Genomic DNA, 20,640 nt, shown 5'->3' with positions numbered 1-20,640 from the left:
CTGGAAGATTTTAAAGGGCGAAAACTGAAGCAGAGAGGGAAAGGGTAGGAGTGAAAAACATAAAGGTTAGCACTGTAAGGGAAAATATGAATTCTAACATTTATATCATTGCTGCAACAACTCTATCACAGGCACTATTATTAGCAACCTCAGGTTATACAGGAAGAATCCACAGAGGTTAATTAACTTACCTTAGGTTACTTGGGTAGGAAATGGTAGACAGAAATGTCAGATGGTCTGGTTCCAAGCCTGTGTATTTAATCATCACACTGACAGTTACATTTGTGGGAAACTGTGGGGAGCCCATGGAATTTCTGTATGGCTGGCCAGGCTTCTGTACACTACATACGGGTGAAATGTGCAGCACCCCTGCTTGTTTGCTTGATTCCACTGAGACCTTAGATGTTAACTCTGGGAAGGAAAGGATTATGGCTTGTTAACTGTTGACTCTCCAGAGCCAAGTACACAGCCAGGTATAGGGTAAATGTTTACTGAAGGAGGTGACGGATGGATGGATGGATGGATGGATGCACGGAAAGCCACCTGAGGCTGGAACATTTGTGACCACTCCAGGGGCTTGTGTTTATGCACCATCCTTTCTCACGCTTACTTGACTGCCCCAGGATGGCCACATCTTTTTTCTTCATTCCATCGTGGAGGGGCTTGCACTGCATTTTTTCCCCCGAGTGATCCAACCATGATTCCCTTGAGTCCCCTTAGGCTTATTTGTTCTGGCATCAGCCTCTGCAAGCATTGCCAGATGCCAACCATATACCTAGTAGAGGAGAAAGTCATGTGAACACCTTTTTTTTTTTTCCCATGGGAAAATGTTTAAATGTTATGAGAGGTCATGTTTAAGTTGGGCCTTTAAGTGAGCATTTCCAGAAGAGGAGGGGTAAGGGTGTTCCAAGCAAAAGAAAGAACTTGAACAAAGCTATGGGGATGTGAAAGAGCCAGGGTATCAAAGGATGAGCTAGCAGTTCTGGGTGACTGGGGAAAATGCCATAGGAGAAGAGTTGAAGCTGAGGCTGCAGAAGCATGTGGGGATCATAATTCTTTCATGGGATTGTCTGCTGGGGGCCCAGCAGAGCCTTGGCCTCAGACAGGGGCACAACTGAGCATGGCTCTGGGAGTGTTTCTCACCAACAAGCCCTCTCTCTCCAGGCAGGAAGAGTCTACAAAGTACTTCAACTTTTCAACTTCTGATGAGAAGAACAAGAAAGAAGCTGAGCATCGTTATCGTGTGAGAAGGCAGGGAGTGTCCATATCTTCCCTCCCATGGTGCTGCTAATGTTGGGAGCTGGTGGGAGAGAGAATAAGGAGCTGAGGGCTATATCCAGGAATGAAGTGGTATTTTGGATTCTTCTGGGAGCACAATAACGTTGTCTCAATTTTCTGCAGGTGAATAACCTGAGTCAGCGAGATGTGACCATCAGCGTTAATTTCTGGGTTCCTGTCCTGCTGAATGGAATGGCTGTGTGGGATGAGGCTGTGGTGGCCCCTTCTCAGGTATCTCCTTGCCCTTCCTAATTCTCCAGAGTCTGATCCTATAGTGCCTCACATCCTCTTACCAGTGAAATGTTGATCATTCTGTGGCTGTTTCTCTCTCACACCAGAATCTCTCCTGTGTGTCGGAGAGGGTACCTCCCCAGCATCCTGACTTTGTGACCCAGATTCCAGGGAGTCTTGTACTGGTGAGAAAGACCCTGGATTCCCACTGCAGGACCAGCTGTCCAATGGGGGATTTAGGGAAATGCAATTGCTAGGTTGGAGATCTTTATATATGTCCTATATTTGTTCATCTATTCTCCAACCCAGACCTGACAGACTTCCTTTTTTCTGGTGGTTCTTGCCTCCTCAGCTTCATTCTTCTCCTGTCCCTAGAACTGCTCCATTGCTGACTGCCTGAAGTTCCACTGTGACCTCCCCACTTTTGGCATTCAGGAGGAACTTGACTTCATCCTGAAGGGCAAACTCAACTTTGGCTGGGTCAGCCAGGTGCGTGGGTCCAACAGCAGAGTCCCTCCCCTGGATTTGGGTGGTACTAGATATGTCTGCGCGATCCTCAAGTCAGGAGAGTTCTCCAACTCTGAGGCCTTTCCTCAGGCTATTTCCCCAGCTCGGTCCCTGTGTATTGCAGACATTGCAGAAGAAGGTATTGGTAATGACTGTGGCTGAAATCACGCTCAACAGATCCGTGTATTCCCAGCTTCCAGGACAGGAGGCATTCTTGAGAGCTCAGGTAGTGACCGTGTGGTAGGAGTGGCCAGGCCGTAAGTAGGAGGGCTACTAATGCTAAATCCATGGTGCTGTGTGGGAGGCTCAGAAGCCTGGAGGGAGGAAGGATGAATGTCCATCAGCAGGAAATCTATCCCTAAGCCCATGAGTGCTTCTATATCCCGCCTTTTGGAGAAAAGGAAGGAGGGGAGGGAGTTAAAGTTTGGTGAACCTAGAAAGAGTCTGGGAGAGGAAGAGTTCCGATACTTTCTGATAAGGTCATCTCCACTCCAGATGGAGACGGTGCTGGAGAAGTATGAGGTCTACAATCCTATCCCCATCATTGTGGGCAGCTCTGTGGGAGGACTGCTGCTGCTGGCTCTCATCACAGCCGTCCTGTACAAGGTGAGACTTTCCATCCTGCTCTTGACGCCACCAGCAATTTGATCCCATTATTTCCATAATGTAAGAAAGAGCTCTGCTTGGGTATAGGTGCACAGTCTTGGCAAGTCATTGCATGTGAGACATCCCCGTTCATCTATGATATCACTGGTTCCCAACTGTCTCCCATATCTGTGCTTCTCTATCTCATTTTCAGGTCTCCTTTAGTTGCTCTCTGGGTCTTTTCCACTCTTTTCTTCCTCACTACATGTTTCCCTTCACAGCAAATTACAACATAAAAGCAGTGGCCTGAATTAGGTGTTGACACAACCACCGATTCCGTCTGACTATAGGCAGTGTCTTGTTCATGCTGGGCCTTGATTTCTCATTCTGAAGCTGATTCCACCCAGTATACAAATCTTGGTAAAATCTAAAAGCAGGGGCTCCTGGGTGGCTCTGTGAGTTAAGCCACTGCCTTTGGCTCAGGTCATGATCTCAGGGTCCTGAGATCGAGCCCCGCATTGGGCTCTCTGCTCAGCAGGGAGCCTGCTTCCTCCTCTCTCTCTGCCTGCCTCTCTGCCTGCTTGTGATCTCTCTCTGTCAAATAAATAAATAAAATCTTTTTTAAAAATCTAAAAGCAATTTTAGTTTTGTATATTTATGCACAAGGCAGAAATATTAGAACACCTATAAAATGCAAGTATTTGGCTCCATTGAAAAGATCTATAAAATGATATGCATATATAAATGATATAGAGGTATGTTCAAGTTCTACTGAAGAGGATTAGAGTACAAATGCTCAGTATGATTCAGTTCTTCCTAATATTTTGTTTTAAAGCCCATCATACATCCAGAAAAGTCAACTAAGTTGTACATCGACAACCCATGTAACCTAGAAACTACAGTATAAATAGTTTCCAACCTTCCTTAAGTGCATATGTGTCTCTGCATCACCCGTTAACTATCTAGCAATTCTTATTATTCTTGTTATTTTTTTGGATGTCTATTAAAGTAAGCTGTAAGCAATGGTACCCTCCAACCCTAGATAATTCATCAACCAAATGATTAACTAGAGTTCAACATTTACTTATGGTTTCTTTTTTTTCATGTTGAAATACTTTACATAAAGCAAAATGTACACATCCTAAAAAAAATAAATAAAGTCTAAATGACTCGGTATGTCTAAATATTCTCGTGCCGTGCTTGCACAATAGTAGGAGTTGTAGAAAGAGTGGTCGCTCTCCTCAAGCCATCTCTTTCCCTCTCTTCCACTGGTTTCCTAATTTTCTTTTCCTTCCTCCCCAACAGGTTGGCTTCTTCAAGCGTCAGTATAAGGAAATGATGGTGGAAGCAAACGGACAGACTGTCCCAGAAAATGGGACTTCAGACCCTCAAGCTGCCCAATAAGAAACTACCTACTATTGTCCCTTGGACCTGATATCCTCTGAGAAGTTTCCTGGCTCTCTTATTCCCACCTAAGTTAGGCCTACAGGGGAGAACTGTTCAACATGAGTGAGGCTAGGGTCAGGCTGCTTTCTCTCCTTGGGAGGATGCAGTGTGTCCACACAAAGTGCCTTGTCTGGGAGGGGTCATTTGTCTTGTCAAAGCTGTAACTGGAAACCTCAGAGCAGGATCTTAAACATGCCCCTGGGTGGAGTGGGTTTGGATTTCTACTTAGAAATACATGAACAATAGAGTCAAGCTCTAGTCTCTCTTGCTTCACTTGCTACCAATGGTCTTTCCAAAATGCAGTACTGAACAAGCCACAATCCTCCTCTATCTTTAGTGACTCCCTGTAATTTTCAGGTTGACATCTGAGCTATCCAAGTTGATGTTAGGATTGCATTCCATTTCTAGAGGGCGGTTATGAGGCAGAAACCATGACTTGCTCTGTGCTCTATTCCTAGTAAAATAATGTCAGTATCAGCTTTGTCTCCGGAATCTCAGTCCAGATTTCCCAAACTGAACTGGGAATAAAATGTCTGCACACTGGAATTTGTAAACGTGTTTTTCAGGCTTTGTCAGCATTGCTAAATGGGAGGGAGGAATAGAAAGCTAGCAGGAGTATTGCCCCAGTGCCACTTTGGCTCACCTAGCTCTAGCATCTCTCAGAGATCAAGAAACCCAGGACACTTCAATTTTTTGAGATTTCAGATATAGTGAATGAAAAAATTCTGAGACTTAATTATAAAAAGTGTGTATTTAAATGTTGGCCTTAACAAATTAACACATCACACAAAATCAATGTATGTACGTTTTTTGGGAAAAAAAAGTCAAAGATTTTATTTTTTAATTAAATTTAAATTAATTTAGTTAATTAATTTAAATTTAATTAATAATTCAATTAAAATTAAAATTAAGGCCTTTTAGGTATATGGGTCCTGTACAGGGATGCCCATGGTGTCCCTTAACCAATACTGGATGGTGGCCAGCCCTGAATCCTGGGGCCTGGACAAGAAAGTTAAATAGAAGGGAGGTTATTATGTTCCTATATTGGCATAATCTGGCTTCTTATTCTACTCACTCAGTTCTCCAAGCTGTCACTGATGAGGAGCTAGTGGAGCTGTGGCAGGTTGGAGTGAGGCAAGAAAAGAGCCACTGGTGGAAAGGTCATTTGAGTGAACCAATACACTAGTGCTTCTTACAAATCCTAGGAGATAGGGAAGGGGATATTGTTTGCGTATGGTTAGTGATTGGCAGGCACTTTGAACTCCTAGATCAGAGACCTGCTGCCCCCAGTATGGTCATTGTTACGTTTATGCCACCCATCTTAGCATAAAGTTCAAAGTGGTGTCTGTTAGTGAGCTAGGTGTCAACACATCTCAGGTCATTCCCTGCCCTGGAGTGATCCATTGTTGCTGCCACTTCCCAGGTGTTTGGTCCATGTGGATGTCCTAATTAGAAACACAGAAAGGGGAGGCAGTTGATCATGAGATTATAGGGGAGCTAGAAAACGACTCTTTACTGCCACAGAAAAATGTCTCCTTCTTTCATCATCATAGGGTCCCCAATCCCTTTGGAGTCTCCAGAAGGATGAAATATTATGCAATAGATTTAAGTAGGGCTCCAGATTAGACTTTAAGAGAGTCCAGCTTTGGATTGTTGTTTTACCAAATGTGTTCCATGTCATCTCCTAAGTGCTGAGTTTCAGAGGAAAAAAAATTCAGCAAGAAAGAATTTTTAACCCATACAACTCACATATCTGAAATGGTGACTTTCATAGAAATCTTGCTATATCCTTCCTATTATCTTCCTAACGGTTGTCCATGGACTCCAAGGGCTGCAGTGGGCTCTTGTGTAAAAGGAAAGTAACAGGTGTTCTTTTCACACTTTTCCCTTTGCATATTTTCAGAGTTGCTATTGTGTTGTGCTATATCCCTGAATCACAAAAATGGGATAATGACTCAAAAATTTTGGTCGAAGCATAAAAACTAAGATGAAGAAGTAAAATGTTGCAACTTAGAATAATTTCATCAAAGTCAATATTGAATGAGACTCTGGTCCACATTTAGTATAGGGAAGTGTGAATGCTGGGATGAGTGATCCTGATCCAAAAATTAAAATATATCCAGAAAATATTGTACCATTGGGTCAGATATCTATTTTTTCCTAGGCTGTTGTCCATTTTGAAACTTTGTTCAATAATGGCATGAAGCTATCAAAGCTTTTGTGTCATTTTGAAACATGGCATAATGAGCTTTCAGGTAAGGCAACAAAGATTTCCTAGAATGATTGTAACAGGGGGAGGTGCAAGGTGGTGGAGGAGTAGGGGACCCTATTTCAACCGGTCCCCTGAATTGAGCTAGCTATCTACCAGAGCACTCTAAGCTCCCATGAAATCAGCCTGAGATGTAAGATTACACACTTCTGGATCTCTAAGAGGGCGCAGGATCATCAGTGGAGAAGTGCAGAGGAGTTGGAAGTGTATGGGCAGATATTGGAGGATAAACAGAAGGGGGAGGCAGCCACCAGCACTGAGCCATTGGAAAGTAATGCCCAATGCAAAAGTGCCCTGCACTTGGGGACCAGTAATAACTTGGAGATTGGTGGCTGCGAGTCAGGAAAGGACGGATAACAGCACTCAAACAGAACAAAGGGAATTAAGGGACAATTTTTGGGACCTGGTGGTTGCAGAGGTGGACCTAAGCCAATGGTCCCAGAATGGCCACAGCTGGTGCCCTTCCAGAGCTGGTATCTGCCTGGACATGAGCGGGTCCAGTGCAGGCTTCAGTCAGTGGTCCCTGGGGCTGGTGGCTACTGTGGCTCATGAGTGTTTCGAAGATACTTAAAAGTTGAGGAACCTTAAAGTGTCTGAGACAGCAAAGAGTTTGATACTGTCTCATTCACAAATCAGCCTTCTATGGTGCTTGAAGCGTATGAGGTCTATGATCCTATTCCTCTCATTGTGGGAAGCTCTGTTGGAGGACTTCTGCCCTTGGCTCCCATCACAGCCATCCTGCACAAGGTGACTGTTTTCATTTCACTCTCAATACCACCAGCATCTAACCCTCCAGAGTCAGGCTAGAGACAGCCCCCCAGAGACAGGATAGTAAAGTGGGAAGAGCTCTGACAATGGAATCAGGTGGGTCTGTGTGTACGTTTTGGCTTTATGCTACTTACTTTTTAAAATACCTTTTAAGTTTATTTTTAAATAAGAACTAGTGATATTAAATATTTATATTTTGTGTGTGGGGGTTGCCTTTATTTTTTTAAAAATTTTTTAAATTTATTTTTAATTTTCAGTGTAACAGTATTCATTATTTTTGCACCACACCCAGTGCTCCACGCAATCCGTGCTCTCTATAATACCCACCACCTGGTTCCCCGACCTCCCATTTAAATTCTTTTTATTTATTTTCAGCATAACAGTATTCAGGGTTTTTTTTTTTCAATGCAATTTTTTAAAATTTTATTTTCAGCGTAACAGTATTCATTGTTTTTGTACCACACCCTGTGCTCCGTGCAATCCGTGCCCTCTATAATACCCACCACCTGGTTCCCCCAACCTCCCACCCCCCCCCCCCACCCTTCAAACCCCTCAGACTGTTTCTCAGAGTCCACAGTCTCTCATGGTTCACCTCCCCTTCCAATTTCCCCCAACTCCCTTCTCCTCTCCATCTCCCCTTGTCCTCCATGCTATTTGTTATGCTCCACAAATAAGTGAAACCGTATGATAATTTGACTCTCTCTGCTTGACTTATTTCACTCAGCAGAATCTCTTCCAGTCCCATCCATGTTGCTACGAAAGTTGGGTATTCGTCCTTTCTGATGGAGGCATAATACTCCATAGTGTATATGGACCACATCTTCCTTATCCATTCATCCGTTGAAGGGCATTTTGGTTCTTTCCACAGTTTGGTGACCGTGGCCATTGCTGCTATAAACATTGGGGTACAGATGGACCTTCTTTTCAGGACATCTGTATCTTTGGGGTAAATACCCAGGAGTGCAATTGCAGGGTCATAGAGAAGCTCTAGTTTTAATTTCTTGAGGAATCTTCACACTGTTCTCCAAAGAGGTTGCACCAACTTGCATTCCCACCAACAGTGTAAGAGGGTTCCCCTTTCTCCACATCCCCTCCAACACATGGTGTTTCCTGTTTTGTTAATTTTGACCATTCTAACTGGTGTAAGGTGGTATCTCAATGTGGTTTTAATTTGAATCTCCCTGAGGGCTAGTGATGATGAACATTTTTTCATGTGTCTGATAGCCATTTGTATGTCTTCTTTGGAGAAGTGTCTGTTCATATCTTCTGCCCATTTTTTTTAACTTTTTTTTAATGTGACACAGAGAGAGAGAGAGATTGAGAGAGAGAGAGAGATCACAAGTAGGCAGAGAGACAGGCAGAGGAAGAGGGGGAAGCAGGCTCCCTGTCATGCAAAGAGCCCGATGCGGGGCTCGATCCCAGGACCCTGGAATCATGACTGGGCTGAAGGCAGAGGCTTAACCCACTGAGCCACCCAGGTGCCCCTTCTGCCCATTTTTTGATATGATTGCCTGTTTTGTGTGTGTTGAGTTTGAGGAGTTCATTATAGATCCTAGATATCAACCTTTTGTCTGTACTGTCATTTGCAAATATCTTCTCCCATTCCGTGGGTTGCCTCTTTGGTTGTTTTTTTTTGTTTTGTTTTGTTTTTTTGACTATTTCCTTGGCTGTGCAGAAGCTTTTGATTTTGATGAAGTCCCAAAAATTTTGCACCAGACCCAGTGCTCCATGCAATCCGTGCCCTACTCACTTTTTAATGTGAGGCAAGTTGTCCAATTTCTCTGAGCTTGTTTCCTCATTTTTGAAATGATAGTCATGCCTATATTACAGTGTAGTTTAAGTGAGACAGAAGTGAAGCCGGGGTATGTGTGTAGGCCTGCCTATGAATTTATGCTTTTCTACTATAACTTTTATGCATAACTTCTGTGCTTGCACACAGTAGATAATACAAGATAGCTGTTATTCACATGAGTGTTTTGGCACACAAATACGAGTCAGCTTATTTCCCTGCTTGTCTTCTCTCTCAGCTTCTTCCTACCCCCAGCTTTCTTCCCTGCCCTCTTGCCCAGCTCTTCTGATTTACTTCCTCTCACAGCTTGGCTTCTTCAAACGTCAGTACAAAGAAATGACGGATAACAAACCTGAAGACACTGCTACATTCAGTGGGGGGGATGCCAGCTGTGAGGCTGCAAATTTGCCTTTGTCCTAATAATTCACTTTTCTGCTTGTCTCTACCCCCAAGGACTGGTTTTGCCTTTGCCTACAAATCTGCTTCCATGGGAAAAATTTCTGTATAGTTCTGGGCTGGTCTGAGCAACTTATTGGGTGCTAAGCAAACTTTTCAAGGCATTGGAAGGTTTTTATATTTTAACATATTTGTCAGGTCCTCAGTAATAACGCACGTTTTCCGGAACCAAGCGTGAAGACAACACGAATGTTCATATGTATAAAGAATTGTGCCTATTCCACGGAGCACTGCGCGCTGTGCGCAAACAGTGAATCATGGAACACTACATCGAAAATTAATGATGTACATATGGTGACTAATATAATAAAAAAAAGGAATTGCCTCATTAAATAAGGATGTTTATAACACATTCTTCTTGTATGAAAGAGCTCTAATTCAGGGACCTGAGTCCTGTTCTAGGAAGAATTGGGGTAACCTCTTTGTGGGCCTAGAAAACGTTCTCTCACTTGTTTAGGTGACTGAGGCCGGAGATAATCTTTTTTAAGTGGTGCTATGAGTAGTATCAGGGGAGAAACCAAAGGAAGAACTCTATGTGTGTTTTGCTCATGGGGTTCAACACAGGCTTCAGGATCCTTGGTAATGGCAAACGAGCAGACTGTCCTAGGAGTGGGGTGAAATGTCCTGAACTTGTTTGAACTACTACCCCCCTTGAAGGAGGTCCCCCAAAGACTTCCAAAAAGGAACGTCTGATGTCCCAGACCAATCAGAAGACACATTATGAGTGGTCATAGAGAATGGCTGAAATATTCCAAATCCAAAATTAGGTCATGATGCCTCATGCATAGGGCTGTAGATCCTCTGTTTGGAATCAAGGTTGTCTCCAGAAAGCCATAATTCACAGACACTGTCAGTGTGTGTCAGGCAAAAAGTGATCTGCAGCCCGGAGTTCCCAGAGGGCCTCTGAGCAGGGGCCTCATTTAAGTAATTTAATCTCTAAGAATCTCAGTTCCTCCTCTAGAGAAGGGGAATCAAAATTACATCTTGCTGCTAGAGATACTGTGAGGATTCAGTGTTATGTGAAAGACCTTCACAGCCCAGAGCCCTAGTTATTAATAGGTGAGTGAAAAGGAGTGGGGGGGGGGTCTCCCACCTAGTCATCGAGGACATCCCCCCAGCACCTCCCAAATCATGGCCTTGGGAAGAACAAGGAGAGCACAGACCGCACTGTACCTCTGCACCCAGGGGAGCTATTCTGACGCACCCCCACCCCCCGTCCCAAGGAGGCTGCGGACACATAGCTTCCACCTTTATTGCACCTGGTGGCATCTCCCAGGGTCTCAGGGCTGTTCATAGCCAGTGGGCAGAGGGTTGACGTGGGGATTGTGGAAAAGAGTGTGGTTGCCGTCTCCCCAGGAGTAGGGCTGTGAAGAGAGGGAGAGCGGATTGTCAGCGCGGTCCAGGCCGAGGGGTTCTGCGTCCGTCCCTCACCCCCACCCCAGCACCCTTTGGCCACCTGACCCTCGCTCCCACCCTGGGGCAGAGGCCTCAGACCAGCGTACCTTGGTGCGGATACGGAGGTGGCGATAGGGGATGAACTTAGGGCGTTCCTTGTGGCCTGCGTGGAGCCAGGAGTTGAGGGTGCAGAGGGCCACGCTCGGCAGTGCCAGAACAAAGGTCAGGAAACGCCAGGTGTTGGCTACAGAAGGAGAGGGGAAGCCGAGATGAGAGAGAAGTGGGAGGCCAGGGCCTCTGAAGGTCAGAGTGGGAGCGTTCGTCTGTGGAGGTGTCATTGGACCCTGGGAGGCCAGAGGTGGGAGAGGGGTACAGGTAGGCAAGCCACAGGATCAGGTCTCAGCCAAACTCACCTCCTGCCCCTCCATGGTCCCCCTTTGCTGCACTTGCAAAGCCCCGCCTCAAGGACCTCAGAGGCAGAGCCATTGTGGTCGTGAGAGAAGCTGGAAACTGCACTGTCCTTTTGCTCTCCTTCAGGGAGGCCTAGATTCTCCTCCCTCTTTTTGGGCCAATCACCTGTTGAGTCTCTAACATGGGTGGCTATTTTTAGGGGTTTTCTATATTTAAAGTGAGGCCTTACTAGGCATGAGGTCCTTCTCTCTAGACAGCTGATATCTGGTCCCTCTTATTTGGTAAGAGATGCTTAAAAAAACCAATATGCCATTCTTTTTATAGTTGCAGGGAGCTATTTCCTCTAATACTCTATTCCCGGTGGCTGACGCACAGTTGGTCTTTAGTGACTATGCGTAAAATGAATTAAGTGGCTTTTGAATCTCAGTTTTTTCATCTGTACAATTTATAATAATTTATACCTTAAATGAAGCTTATGAAATTTAAGTAAAGTAACAGGAATATGCACCTTAGGGTCTGGCATAAAACAGTAGTTCAGTATATGTATTAGTCACAGTTCTTTGCAAAGAACAGAACTTACTCTAATTGGTTTTAAAAAGATAAGCAATTGAAAATCTTAGGTAGCTCACAGTGTCTCTGGTATGGCCAGAGAGGCCAGTAATCTGTGCAGCCAGAAACAAACAATTCTGTGGGCCAGCTGCTATGAGACACCACCACAATTTGTACTGTTGGACTCCGGATGCCAAAAACTTCACCATGGTGCTCTGGAAAGCCGGATCCTTCTACCCTAACATCTTCTGGAAAGTGGATTCTTCATGAAGCTTGCATCTTTGAATTGATGTCTTCTGAATCAGAGAATCATGTGCTCCCCAGTTTACAATAGCTAGGTCTTTGCCTACTCTTTAGATTCAAGAAAGCCTGGGAAATTGAGTTCTACCTTAAGGAGGCAGGAATTCTACCTTGGACAAAATCCCCAAATATAAAAAGAATATTCCAAAGATACTGGGTAGTCTCAAGCTTGACATGTGTCTACTGTTAAGTATATTATTTCAATCTGAAAAATCTGATTACTTGGAGGAAAAAGAAGAAAGCTTAGTGAGACCTGTATAAGCTCTGTATCAAAGTAGGTCACTAGAAAGCTACATGATAGTGCAGGGCTAATTTCTGCCTGGTTCACTGTTCTGTCCTCTGTACTAGCACAGAAACTGGCATGAAGTTCTTGTTCTAAAAATATGTTTTTATTGAATGCTTCAAATATGTTACATTATTTAACCCTATATAAATGCTTTTGCAGGACTATAATCCAACAGGATGCCTCTAGCTTTGATCAGGACTGATGTACATAATATTAATTTAATATATAAAAGAAAAATAATTTTTTATATTTAATCTGAATATATAAAAGAAAAATGAGAAACATACATTTTTAGAAAGGGGGTCTGTAGTTATTCATTCTATTGGTTTGAAACTGAACACTAACTTCTACTTAACTTTCTGAGGTTTTTTTTTCCTGAGTCTTTTTTTTTTTTCAAAGATTTTATTTATTTATTTGACAGACAGAGATCACAAGTAGGCAGAGAGGCAGGCAGAGAGAGAAGGAAGCAGGCTCTCTGCTGAGCAGAGAGCCCGATGCGGGGCTCGATCCCAGAACCCTGAGATCATGACCTGAACAGAAGGCAGAGGCTTTAACCCACTGAGCCATCCAGGTGCCCCATCTGAGGCTTTTTTTTTTTTTAAGTAACCTTGTTGAACGGTCAAATGTTCATAGTGCTTCTAACTTATTCCATAGCCCTTACTGAGCTATAATGGAATTCTTCCCATGATAGCTATTTCCCAGTTGGAATTTCGACTTGCTGCTGACAAGATGGGCCTTATTCCAGTACAAGTTACTTGGCATCTCCCTTAACATACAGTCCCCTCAGCTTATGATAATGGCTTTTGGAGAAAGCAAATGACCCAAAGTGTTTTTACCTGAAAACATTCTAGGCTCTCCTCTCTCCGCTGAGTTTTGCTGGTCATAGCCAAACGATTGCCTGGGCACTCCCATCCCTTTGTCTTAACTTGGAAGTTTCCGTGAAGAATTTTTCTTGGTGAAGGCCCAGAGATGGTGCCATCCTCTGCTACTGTTGCCTCCATGTGGACACCTGCCCAGTACTCAGCCTTACATTTAGGTAGTATGCACTTTCCTAGCTGATCTGTGTAGAGGTGGTGCAGAGCAGCTCCTTTGGTCTTTGCAGTCACCATTATTTCTTAAGGTGTCTCGCATACTATCAAGTAATTGGGCTGCTTCCAAAGCTTCTAGTTTCTAGAGGTTTAGGTTTTCTTTGTTTTAGGCAGGGGGAGAACAAACTTACTGGTTGTTAAGTAAACCCCAGTGGGCAGCATGCCAGCCCCTTTTCAGACATGCCTCAGCTGTCTGAGGGTGTGAAGCAACAATTCCCGGTCATTTTCTTTTGTATGTCTTTCCTGGGATTCTACATTCCATGACCATACTGTCCAAAGCAAAGATCAGTCCAACGTCTAATCTACTAAATATAAATTTTGTTTATGGGGAGGCTTAAGACAGGATATCTGAAATTAGAATTGTCCCAGAAAGTGAGGATACAGGATATGAGTTACTGAAGATGAACTGTGAAGGGATTTAGAAATAAGACAGAATCAGGGTGGAACTCTCTAGTGGGCTAATGACAACAGGATGAAAGGGTCTAAAAAGGGGTTATTGGCTCCCTTTGCCCTTGGAGCAGGTGAACCTTGTTATAATGGCCATCTATTGTTCTGTGTCTGCCCAACATATGCCTTCTTCTGGTAATAAAAACCTGGGTTTTCTTTCTTTCTTTCTTTCTTTCTTTCTTTCTTTCTTTCTTTCTTTCTTTTTTAAAGATTTTATTTATTTATTTGACAGAGAGAGATCACAAGTAGGCAGAGAGGCAGGCAGAGAGAGAGAGAGGAGGAAGCAGGCTCCCTGCTGAGCAGAGAGCCCGACGCGGGACTTAATCCCAGGACCCTGAGATCATGACCTGAGCCGAAGGCAGAGGCTTTAACCCACTGAGCCACTCAGGTGCCCCCAACCTGGGTTTTCTTTGCAAAATCACTACCGACTTCTCATTTTCAGTTCTTAGTTCTGGTGGTGTTGACTCCATCCTCCAGCTTCAGGAGGGGCAACATGACCCAGGCTTAGACAAACCAGAACATTCTGTCCTCCTAACCACAGTACTGGGTTTGGTAGGGCTACATGTCCATGAGTCCCAATTTTGGGACTTATTTCTTGGATACTGAAATGTAGTAGTACTTCAACTGGACCTGGAGTTGCTAGAGCTTCAGGCTGGAACCTTATATTGAAGCCAATACTGAAGCCATATTTCAGAGCAGACCTGAAAGACAGGGATAGATCAAGCCTTCTTGATAATATCTCAACCCCTGGATCATGATGTACCAGAACTGAGAAATGTCTGTACCCTTAGACATTTCAGTTACATAAAATGACCAAAAAATTGGGTTTCAAGTCTTCATTAATTGCTGAACATTTCTGTGAAAACACATTCTATTGCTAAATGTTTACCAGTGAATTCGTAATTTCTGTACTATGGTCTGTTTTATTGAAACTTTTTGCCTTATTTTGTAGATGAAACTTAATGGGCACTTGAAGTGAGTCCAGAGTTACTTAAGATGAAATTAATTGAACAAAGTATGCTTAAAGATGTAGTCCAACTTGCTAAAAGTTTAATGGCTGTGCCTATACTTTTATTTTCTTCTTGCATTTCATAATAATGTAACATCATACATAAAAGTAAATCTATAACTGTGACCTGATTTTTCTGAAATATGTATCTAATCCTGGGAACAGTGAGGTTTTTAGCTGAGGCAGGCATTCTTGTGCTCAGTTGGTCTCATTAATTGTATAACTTGAGCCCAGGCTGAAGTTATGCCACAGGCCAAGTGTATGGAGTTGTTCCCATGAGATCTTCATCTCATATCCTATGTGCTGTATTCACTAGGCCAGCTGGTAAAGAGATCCTATAATAGTGACTTATTAATCTCAAGTATTTTGCCATCAAAAATGCTGATTATTGAAAATAACTTGAAGGCCTTTTGGCACTATCACTGATGCTGCTAAAAATTTGATGAGATCATCCTGTAAATTTTTAGTAATCTCATTATTACAAATTTGTGGATGAAATGCACTGGACCCAAGTAAACAGTGTTGTTCTCAGTTGTTTTTCTCTGCTATCACTATAAAAATAACCATGCAATGACTGAATGGCAGGCACATGGACTAGGAAGACATAAATAGGATGTGATCATTTTGGTTAAATTTCCAAATATATCCATTTTGTCACTTGAGAGGACAAGAAGAGTAAAAGAAACCCAAGTTTTAGGATAAAAGACTTGAGCAACTTGGGACGCCTCGGTGGCTCAGCCAGTTAAGCCACTTCCTTTGGCTCAGGTCATGCATGATCCCAAGATCCTGGGATCGAGTCCTGCATCAGGCTCCTTGCTCGGCGGGGAGCCTGCTTCTCTCTCTGCCTCTGTCTGCCACTCTGCCTGCTTGTGTGTGCTATCTCTCTCTCTCTTCTGACAAATAAGTAAATAAAATCTTAAAAAAAAAAACTTGAGCAACTGGAAGTGGTTCCTTATTTAATATTATATTATTATATTATATTATTATATTATTTAATATTTATTGATTATCTACTATGAGTCAAGCACTGTGCCTGCGTCTTGGCTCTCATGGAGCTCAGTTTACTAGAGGAGGCAGCGATGTGACCAGACAGTCATGATGGTTCATCATGCTGCAGTATAAGTTATCATACCAAGTATGATAAGAGAGTTTGGGAAAGCTTTCAATGGAGTTGGGACTCATATGATAAGTAGGACACGTTTAGGTCACAGAAAAGGGGGAAGGACATCCTGGGTAGTTGGAAATAAAACAAGTGCAAGAGGCGTGAATGCCATGGCCACTAAAGCTGTGGAGGTAGGACAAAGCCAAGTGAGAAGCCATTTAAGGTATGCTGAAGCATTTGAACTCTATTTTATAGGCCACATTTGGAGATGGGGTGGCAGGCACGAATTCTTTTAAGCAGGGAAATGACATCAGATTTAGTATTGGAGTCTGGGGTTAAAGTGAGGACTCTAACTGGTGGATTATATGGATGATGAACCAGAATGCAGAGACTGGAAGCAGGGGAGGTTGGCTAGGAGTCTTTCATATACTCCAGGGAAATGATGACAAGAGTTTGCACTTAAGGCAGTAGCACTGGCCACTGAGAGGAGGGGACAAAGGTGAGAAGACTTTCTGAAGCAGAACAAATAGGATGTGGTGCCTGGTGGGACTTAAGTTACAAGAGAAATAGGAATCAAGATTAGGGCTTAGAAACTGGATGACTGATGCTATTAAGGACATCTATGTAGTCTGAATTCTCACAGTGTAGCTCAACTTTTTTCCCCCACTTTTAATAGCACACTGTTGGGAAAACCAACAAATAAAATGATTTTTTAGCTTGCCAGGTCTCTGTGGACAGCTCTGACGTTATTCTGATGGGATTTCCTCTGTAAGTAAGGAACCTCTTTGTCCTAGCGGCTTTCAAGAGATTTTACCTACAATTATGATTCCTCAATTTGACTATCAGGTGCCTTGATGTTTTTTTGGAAATCTGTAATCTTGGGTGGAGACCATTCGGCCTCTAGTACATGAACGCTGGTTCCATTCATGAGATTGGGAAAATTTTCATGAAGAACTTGTTCCACTTTATCTTCTAGACTTCTTTCTTTCTCCTCCCCTTCAGGGACTCCAACAATTCTGACGTTGGGATGTTTCATGGCATCATTTATTTCCCTGATTCTGTTTTTGTGGTTTCTAAGCTGTTTGTGCCAGGCATCCTCCTGATCCTTTCTCTCTATCTGTTTGTCCTCCAGATCACTAATTCTATCTTCTGTCTCAGTTACCCTAGCTTTGAGAGAGTTTAGATTAGATTGGAACTCATTGAGAGCATTGTGAACCTCAGCCCTGGTAGCTTTTAGCTCCACCCTAACATTGTGAACATCATCTCTGGTCGCTTTCAGCTCGGCCTTAATCACTTCCATTTGGTCATCCATGGCTTTCTCCAACCTAGCTCTTGCCTGCATAATTGTTAGCCTGAATTCTCTTTCCGACATATTGTCTATGTTGATATCCATTAGCTCTGTTGCAGAAGGTCCATCCTCTGTATTTTTCTTCTGTTGGGCATTCCTCCTCCTAGTCATTTTGGTGAGAGATGACTGAACAGATGTAGCTGGATGTATCGACCATGGTGCAGTCAAGGTGCACCCTGGAACACTTCTGAGCAATCAGGATTCCCCACCCAAATGAGAGACAAAAGAAAAGAAAAAGAAAAAAAGAGAGAGAGAGTGAGAGACAGGAAAGAAAGGGAAGATGAAAGAGAAGGTTCAGCCCGAATGGGTCCCAAGGTAAGATTTATGAAGTAGACAAACAAAAACAGACAAACAAAAAGACTGATAAAAGTATATGACAAGAGAAAAAAATATATATATGCAAATAAAGGAAGAACTTCGTCAAAAAGAACCCCAAGTGTAAGATTTATATACTATCAGGACAAACACAAAAACACAGAAACAGTGGTGGAAGAAGAAGATGGGAGAGTGGAACCAAGATGCCCTTCAACGGACGAATGGATAAAGAAGATAAGGTCCATATACACTATGGAGTATTATGTCTCCATCAGAAAGGACGAACACCCAACTTTTGTAGCAACATGGACGGGACTGGAAGAGATGATGCTGAGTGAAATAAGTCAAGCAGACAGAGTCAATTATCATATGGTTTCACTTATTTGTGGAGCATAACAAATAGCATGGAGGACATGGGGAGATGGAGAGGAGAAGGGAGTTGGGGGAAATTGGAAGGGGAGGTGAACCATGAGAGACTGTGGACTCTGAAAAACAATCTGAGGGTTTTGAAGTGTCAGGGGGGTGGGAGGTTGGGGGAACCAGGTGGTGGGTACTATAGAGGGCACAGATTGCATGGAGCCCTGGGTGTGGTGCAAAAATAATGAATACTGTTATGCTGAAAATAAATAAAAAATAAATCATGCTTAGCGAAATAAGTCAAGCCGAGAAAGACAACTATCATATGATCTCCCTGATATGAGGAAGTGGTGATGCAACATGGGGGCTTAAGTGGGTAGGAGAAGAATCAATGAAACAAGATGGGATTGGGAGGGAGACAAACCATAAGTGACTCTTAATCTCACAAAACAAACTGAGGGTTGCTGGGGGGAGGGGGTTTGGGAGAAGGGGATGGGATTATGGACATTGGGGAGGGTATGTGCTTTGGTGAGTGCTGTGAAGTGTGTAAACCTGGTGATTCACAGACCTGTACCCCTGGGGATAAAAATATATGTTTATAAAAAATAAAAAATTAAAAATAAATAAATAAATTTTAAAAAATTAAATGATTTTTTAAAGCACAGAAAAATGACTTATTAATCACTGATATTAAGATGTCACTTAATATCCTTGTCCATACTGAGTATATACCCATATTTCAGTAACATACTTTTGCTTACCATCTGAATCCTTCTGTAAACTGTGAAGTTGAGGGAAGGGAGAGGAATTCAGGTAAACAAAACAAAGCAGGGCTGAGCCGAGCAAAGCAAAACCGCTCAGCATTTCTGAGGAGGACAGAGGCAGAATAAGCCTTTCCTCAGGGTACGGAAACAGAAGGAAATGAATGGCCCATCTACAGGTCCGCCTGCCAGGCTATCAGGGCTCATCTAGGACCGCACCGCATGGGTTCATCTGGCAAGGTTAGACCTCTGGCTGAAAGATTTCCCACATTGAAGAACCCCGTACTGCGAATGGCTATTCCTCTGTGTGCATGTTTTGGGTGATTGATCAAGTGGACACGCGGACTGAAGCCACAGCCACACTCTAAATTCAAGTGTGGCCTTTCTGCTTCATGGGGCTCTCTATGCTGGGTCAGAAAGGAGCTCTGGGTGAAGCACTTCCCGAAGTCAGAGCACATATGAGGCTGCTCACCTGTATGGAGAAGCATGCCACTGGCCGGGAGATTCTTCCCACACTCAGGACAGGAAAACTCAGCAGCCATTACTGCTTCTGGTTCATCTGTGGAGGGGGAACTTGGAGTCTGGACTCTGCAGGGATCCCTGGGGCAGAGGGAGAGCTGAGGAAGGGGTGAGTGGAGGAGGAATGAGGGAGGGGTGCTAAATACTGGAGACGGAAAATGGAGACATAAGGGAGGGAAAAGATGGTGTCGGGGAGGAGTCTGAAGAAGCCGGGCATGGTTAGAGCCTGGAGACTGGATGGGGTGGGAACATCAATCACTGTGGTGGAGGGGCAAGATAAAGAAAAGGAGCTTGTTGAAGGGGCATGAAGGACCTGGGGCTTCTGCTCAGCTCCAGCAGAGGGAGGACTAGAAGGGCTAATGCCCTCAGGTGGTGCCTGGGGCTGGTGACAAGCCACATGGCGTTTGAGCTTGGTGCAGAGGCTGAAGCTCTCCCCATACTCCTCACACCTGTAAGGCTTTCCCCCTGTTTGTAGATGAATGTGCTAGGTGAGGGAGGTCTTCCACCTAAAGCTGTCACCACAGTTAAAGCAGCAGAAGCTGCTCACCTGTGTGAACCCTCTTGTAGAATATTAGCTTCTACCCATCCCCAGAGCCTTCATGTACTGGGGACAGATGTAGGGCTTCAGTGCAGTATGCAGTATTTGGTGAGCCAGCAGCACAGAGCTGACTATAAAGCCCTTGCCATACTCCCCACAGATATATATTTGCCAGAGTGGATTCACTGGTGCTTAATGAGGTTGGAGCTCCCACAGAAGGTCTTGTCACACTGGGGATAATGACAGGGTTTCTCATTGGTGTGGATCTTTCCATACTGGATGAGGGATGTATTCTGAGAAAAACCCTTTTCACAGGCCCTTCACTTGTAGAGCTTATTTCTCTGGTGAATCCATTGATGCTATCAGGTTGGAACTTTGGCTGAAATGTTTTCTGTAGTCAGGATGGAGGTAATACTTTTCACCAGCATGACTTCAAAGATGATGGGTCAGAGAGTATCTCTGCCAGAAGCTCTTGCTGTGACTGTGACTGTGGTCAGTGCAGATATAGGGTCTCTCATTAGGCATGGGTTTCCTGTGTCCAGCAAGCTCACAGTCTAGGAGTAGTACTCCCTATCCTCAAGGGCTTGTCTTGAGATTTCTCTAATTTAAGGTTCTGGACAATGTCATGTAAAGGTGTTTCTTCCTCTGAGTCCAGGAATAGATGACACTATTTTGGGGTCTATCCCTTGATGTTCTCCATTACTGAGCTTGTCCTCATTCTTGTTCCCAGTTCCTGTGGAAGAAACTGGAGGTTTCAGATTCCTCCACAGATAAGCTCCCCAGAGAGGGAGAGTAGAGCATCGAGGATAGTTTTGCTATAAAATTGCAAAGGAGACTTTGCTTTCAGAATCATATAATCAGTGTTTCTTGATGGTAAGATTTATTT

General features: G+C 43.7%; 2 protein-coding genes across 6 annotated transcripts in view; one reads left to right on the top strand and one right to left on the bottom strand.

Moving 5' to 3' along the window:
* Positions 1–4,593, top strand: part of LOC116580979 (integrin alpha-D-like) — a 31,317-nt gene extending 26,724 nt beyond the window's left edge. For 4 of the 5 annotated variants that reach the window (XM_032327905.1, XM_032327903.1, XM_032327906.1 and 1 more), the window contains 7 exons: positions 1,165–1,243; positions 1,402–1,509; positions 1,617–1,694; positions 1,885–1,998; positions 2,141–2,242; positions 2,512–2,622; positions 3,907–4,593. In XM_032327905.1, coding sequence (XP_032183796.1) covers positions 1,165–1,243; positions 1,402–1,509; positions 1,617–1,694; positions 1,885–1,998; positions 2,141–2,242; positions 2,512–2,622; positions 3,907–4,005 — 691 coding nt within the window. In that variant the 3' untranslated portion in view covers positions 4,006–4,593. The remainder of the gene's footprint in view (positions 1–1,164; positions 1,244–1,401; positions 1,510–1,616; positions 1,695–1,884; positions 1,999–2,140; positions 2,243–2,511; positions 2,623–3,906) is intronic. The other variant, XM_032327904.1, reaches the window with a different exon arrangement.
* A 5,972-nt stretch (positions 4,594–10,565) lies between these two features.
* LOC116580981 (cytochrome c oxidase subunit 6A2, mitochondrial) lies at positions 10,566–11,261 on the bottom strand. The gene is made up of 3 exons (XM_032327908.1): positions 11,138–11,261; positions 10,832–10,968; positions 10,566–10,693 (listed from the first exon to the last, which is right to left on the bottom strand). Exons 1-3 carry the CDS (start codon positions 11,208–11,210, stop codon positions 10,610–10,612), a joined length of 294 nt encoding a protein of 97 aa, XP_032183799.1. The 5' UTR covers positions 11,211–11,261; the 3' UTR covers positions 10,566–10,609.
* Positions 11,262–20,640: the final 9,379 nt, after the last annotated feature.

Source organism: Mustela erminea, chromosome 20 (genome assembly GCF_009829155.1).
Source record: "Mustela erminea isolate mMusErm1 chromosome 20, mMusErm1.Pri, whole genome shotgun sequence".
NCBI classification, from domain to species: Eukaryota; Metazoa; Chordata; class Mammalia; order Carnivora; family Mustelidae; genus Mustela; species Mustela erminea.
Note: the sequence above shows the minus strand (reverse complement) of the source record. Positions and strands in the feature narration are given on the sequence as shown.

Excerpts from the sequence above, each read along its gene's own strand:
- LOC116580981 (XM_032327908.1), bottom strand. The coding sequence starts at position 11,210 with ATGGCTCTGCCTCTGAGGTCCTTGAGGCGGGGCTTTGCAAGTGCAGCA. Across the intron at positions 10,969-11,137 it reads GGACCATGGAGGGGCAGGAG|CCAACACCTGGCGTTTCCTG; the intron begins GTGAGTTTGGCT and ends CTCCTTCTGTAG. Across the intron at positions 10,694-10,831 it reads ACCTCCGTATCCGCACCAAG|CCCTACTCCTGGGGAGACGG; the intron begins GTACGCTGGTCT and ends CTCTCTTCACAG.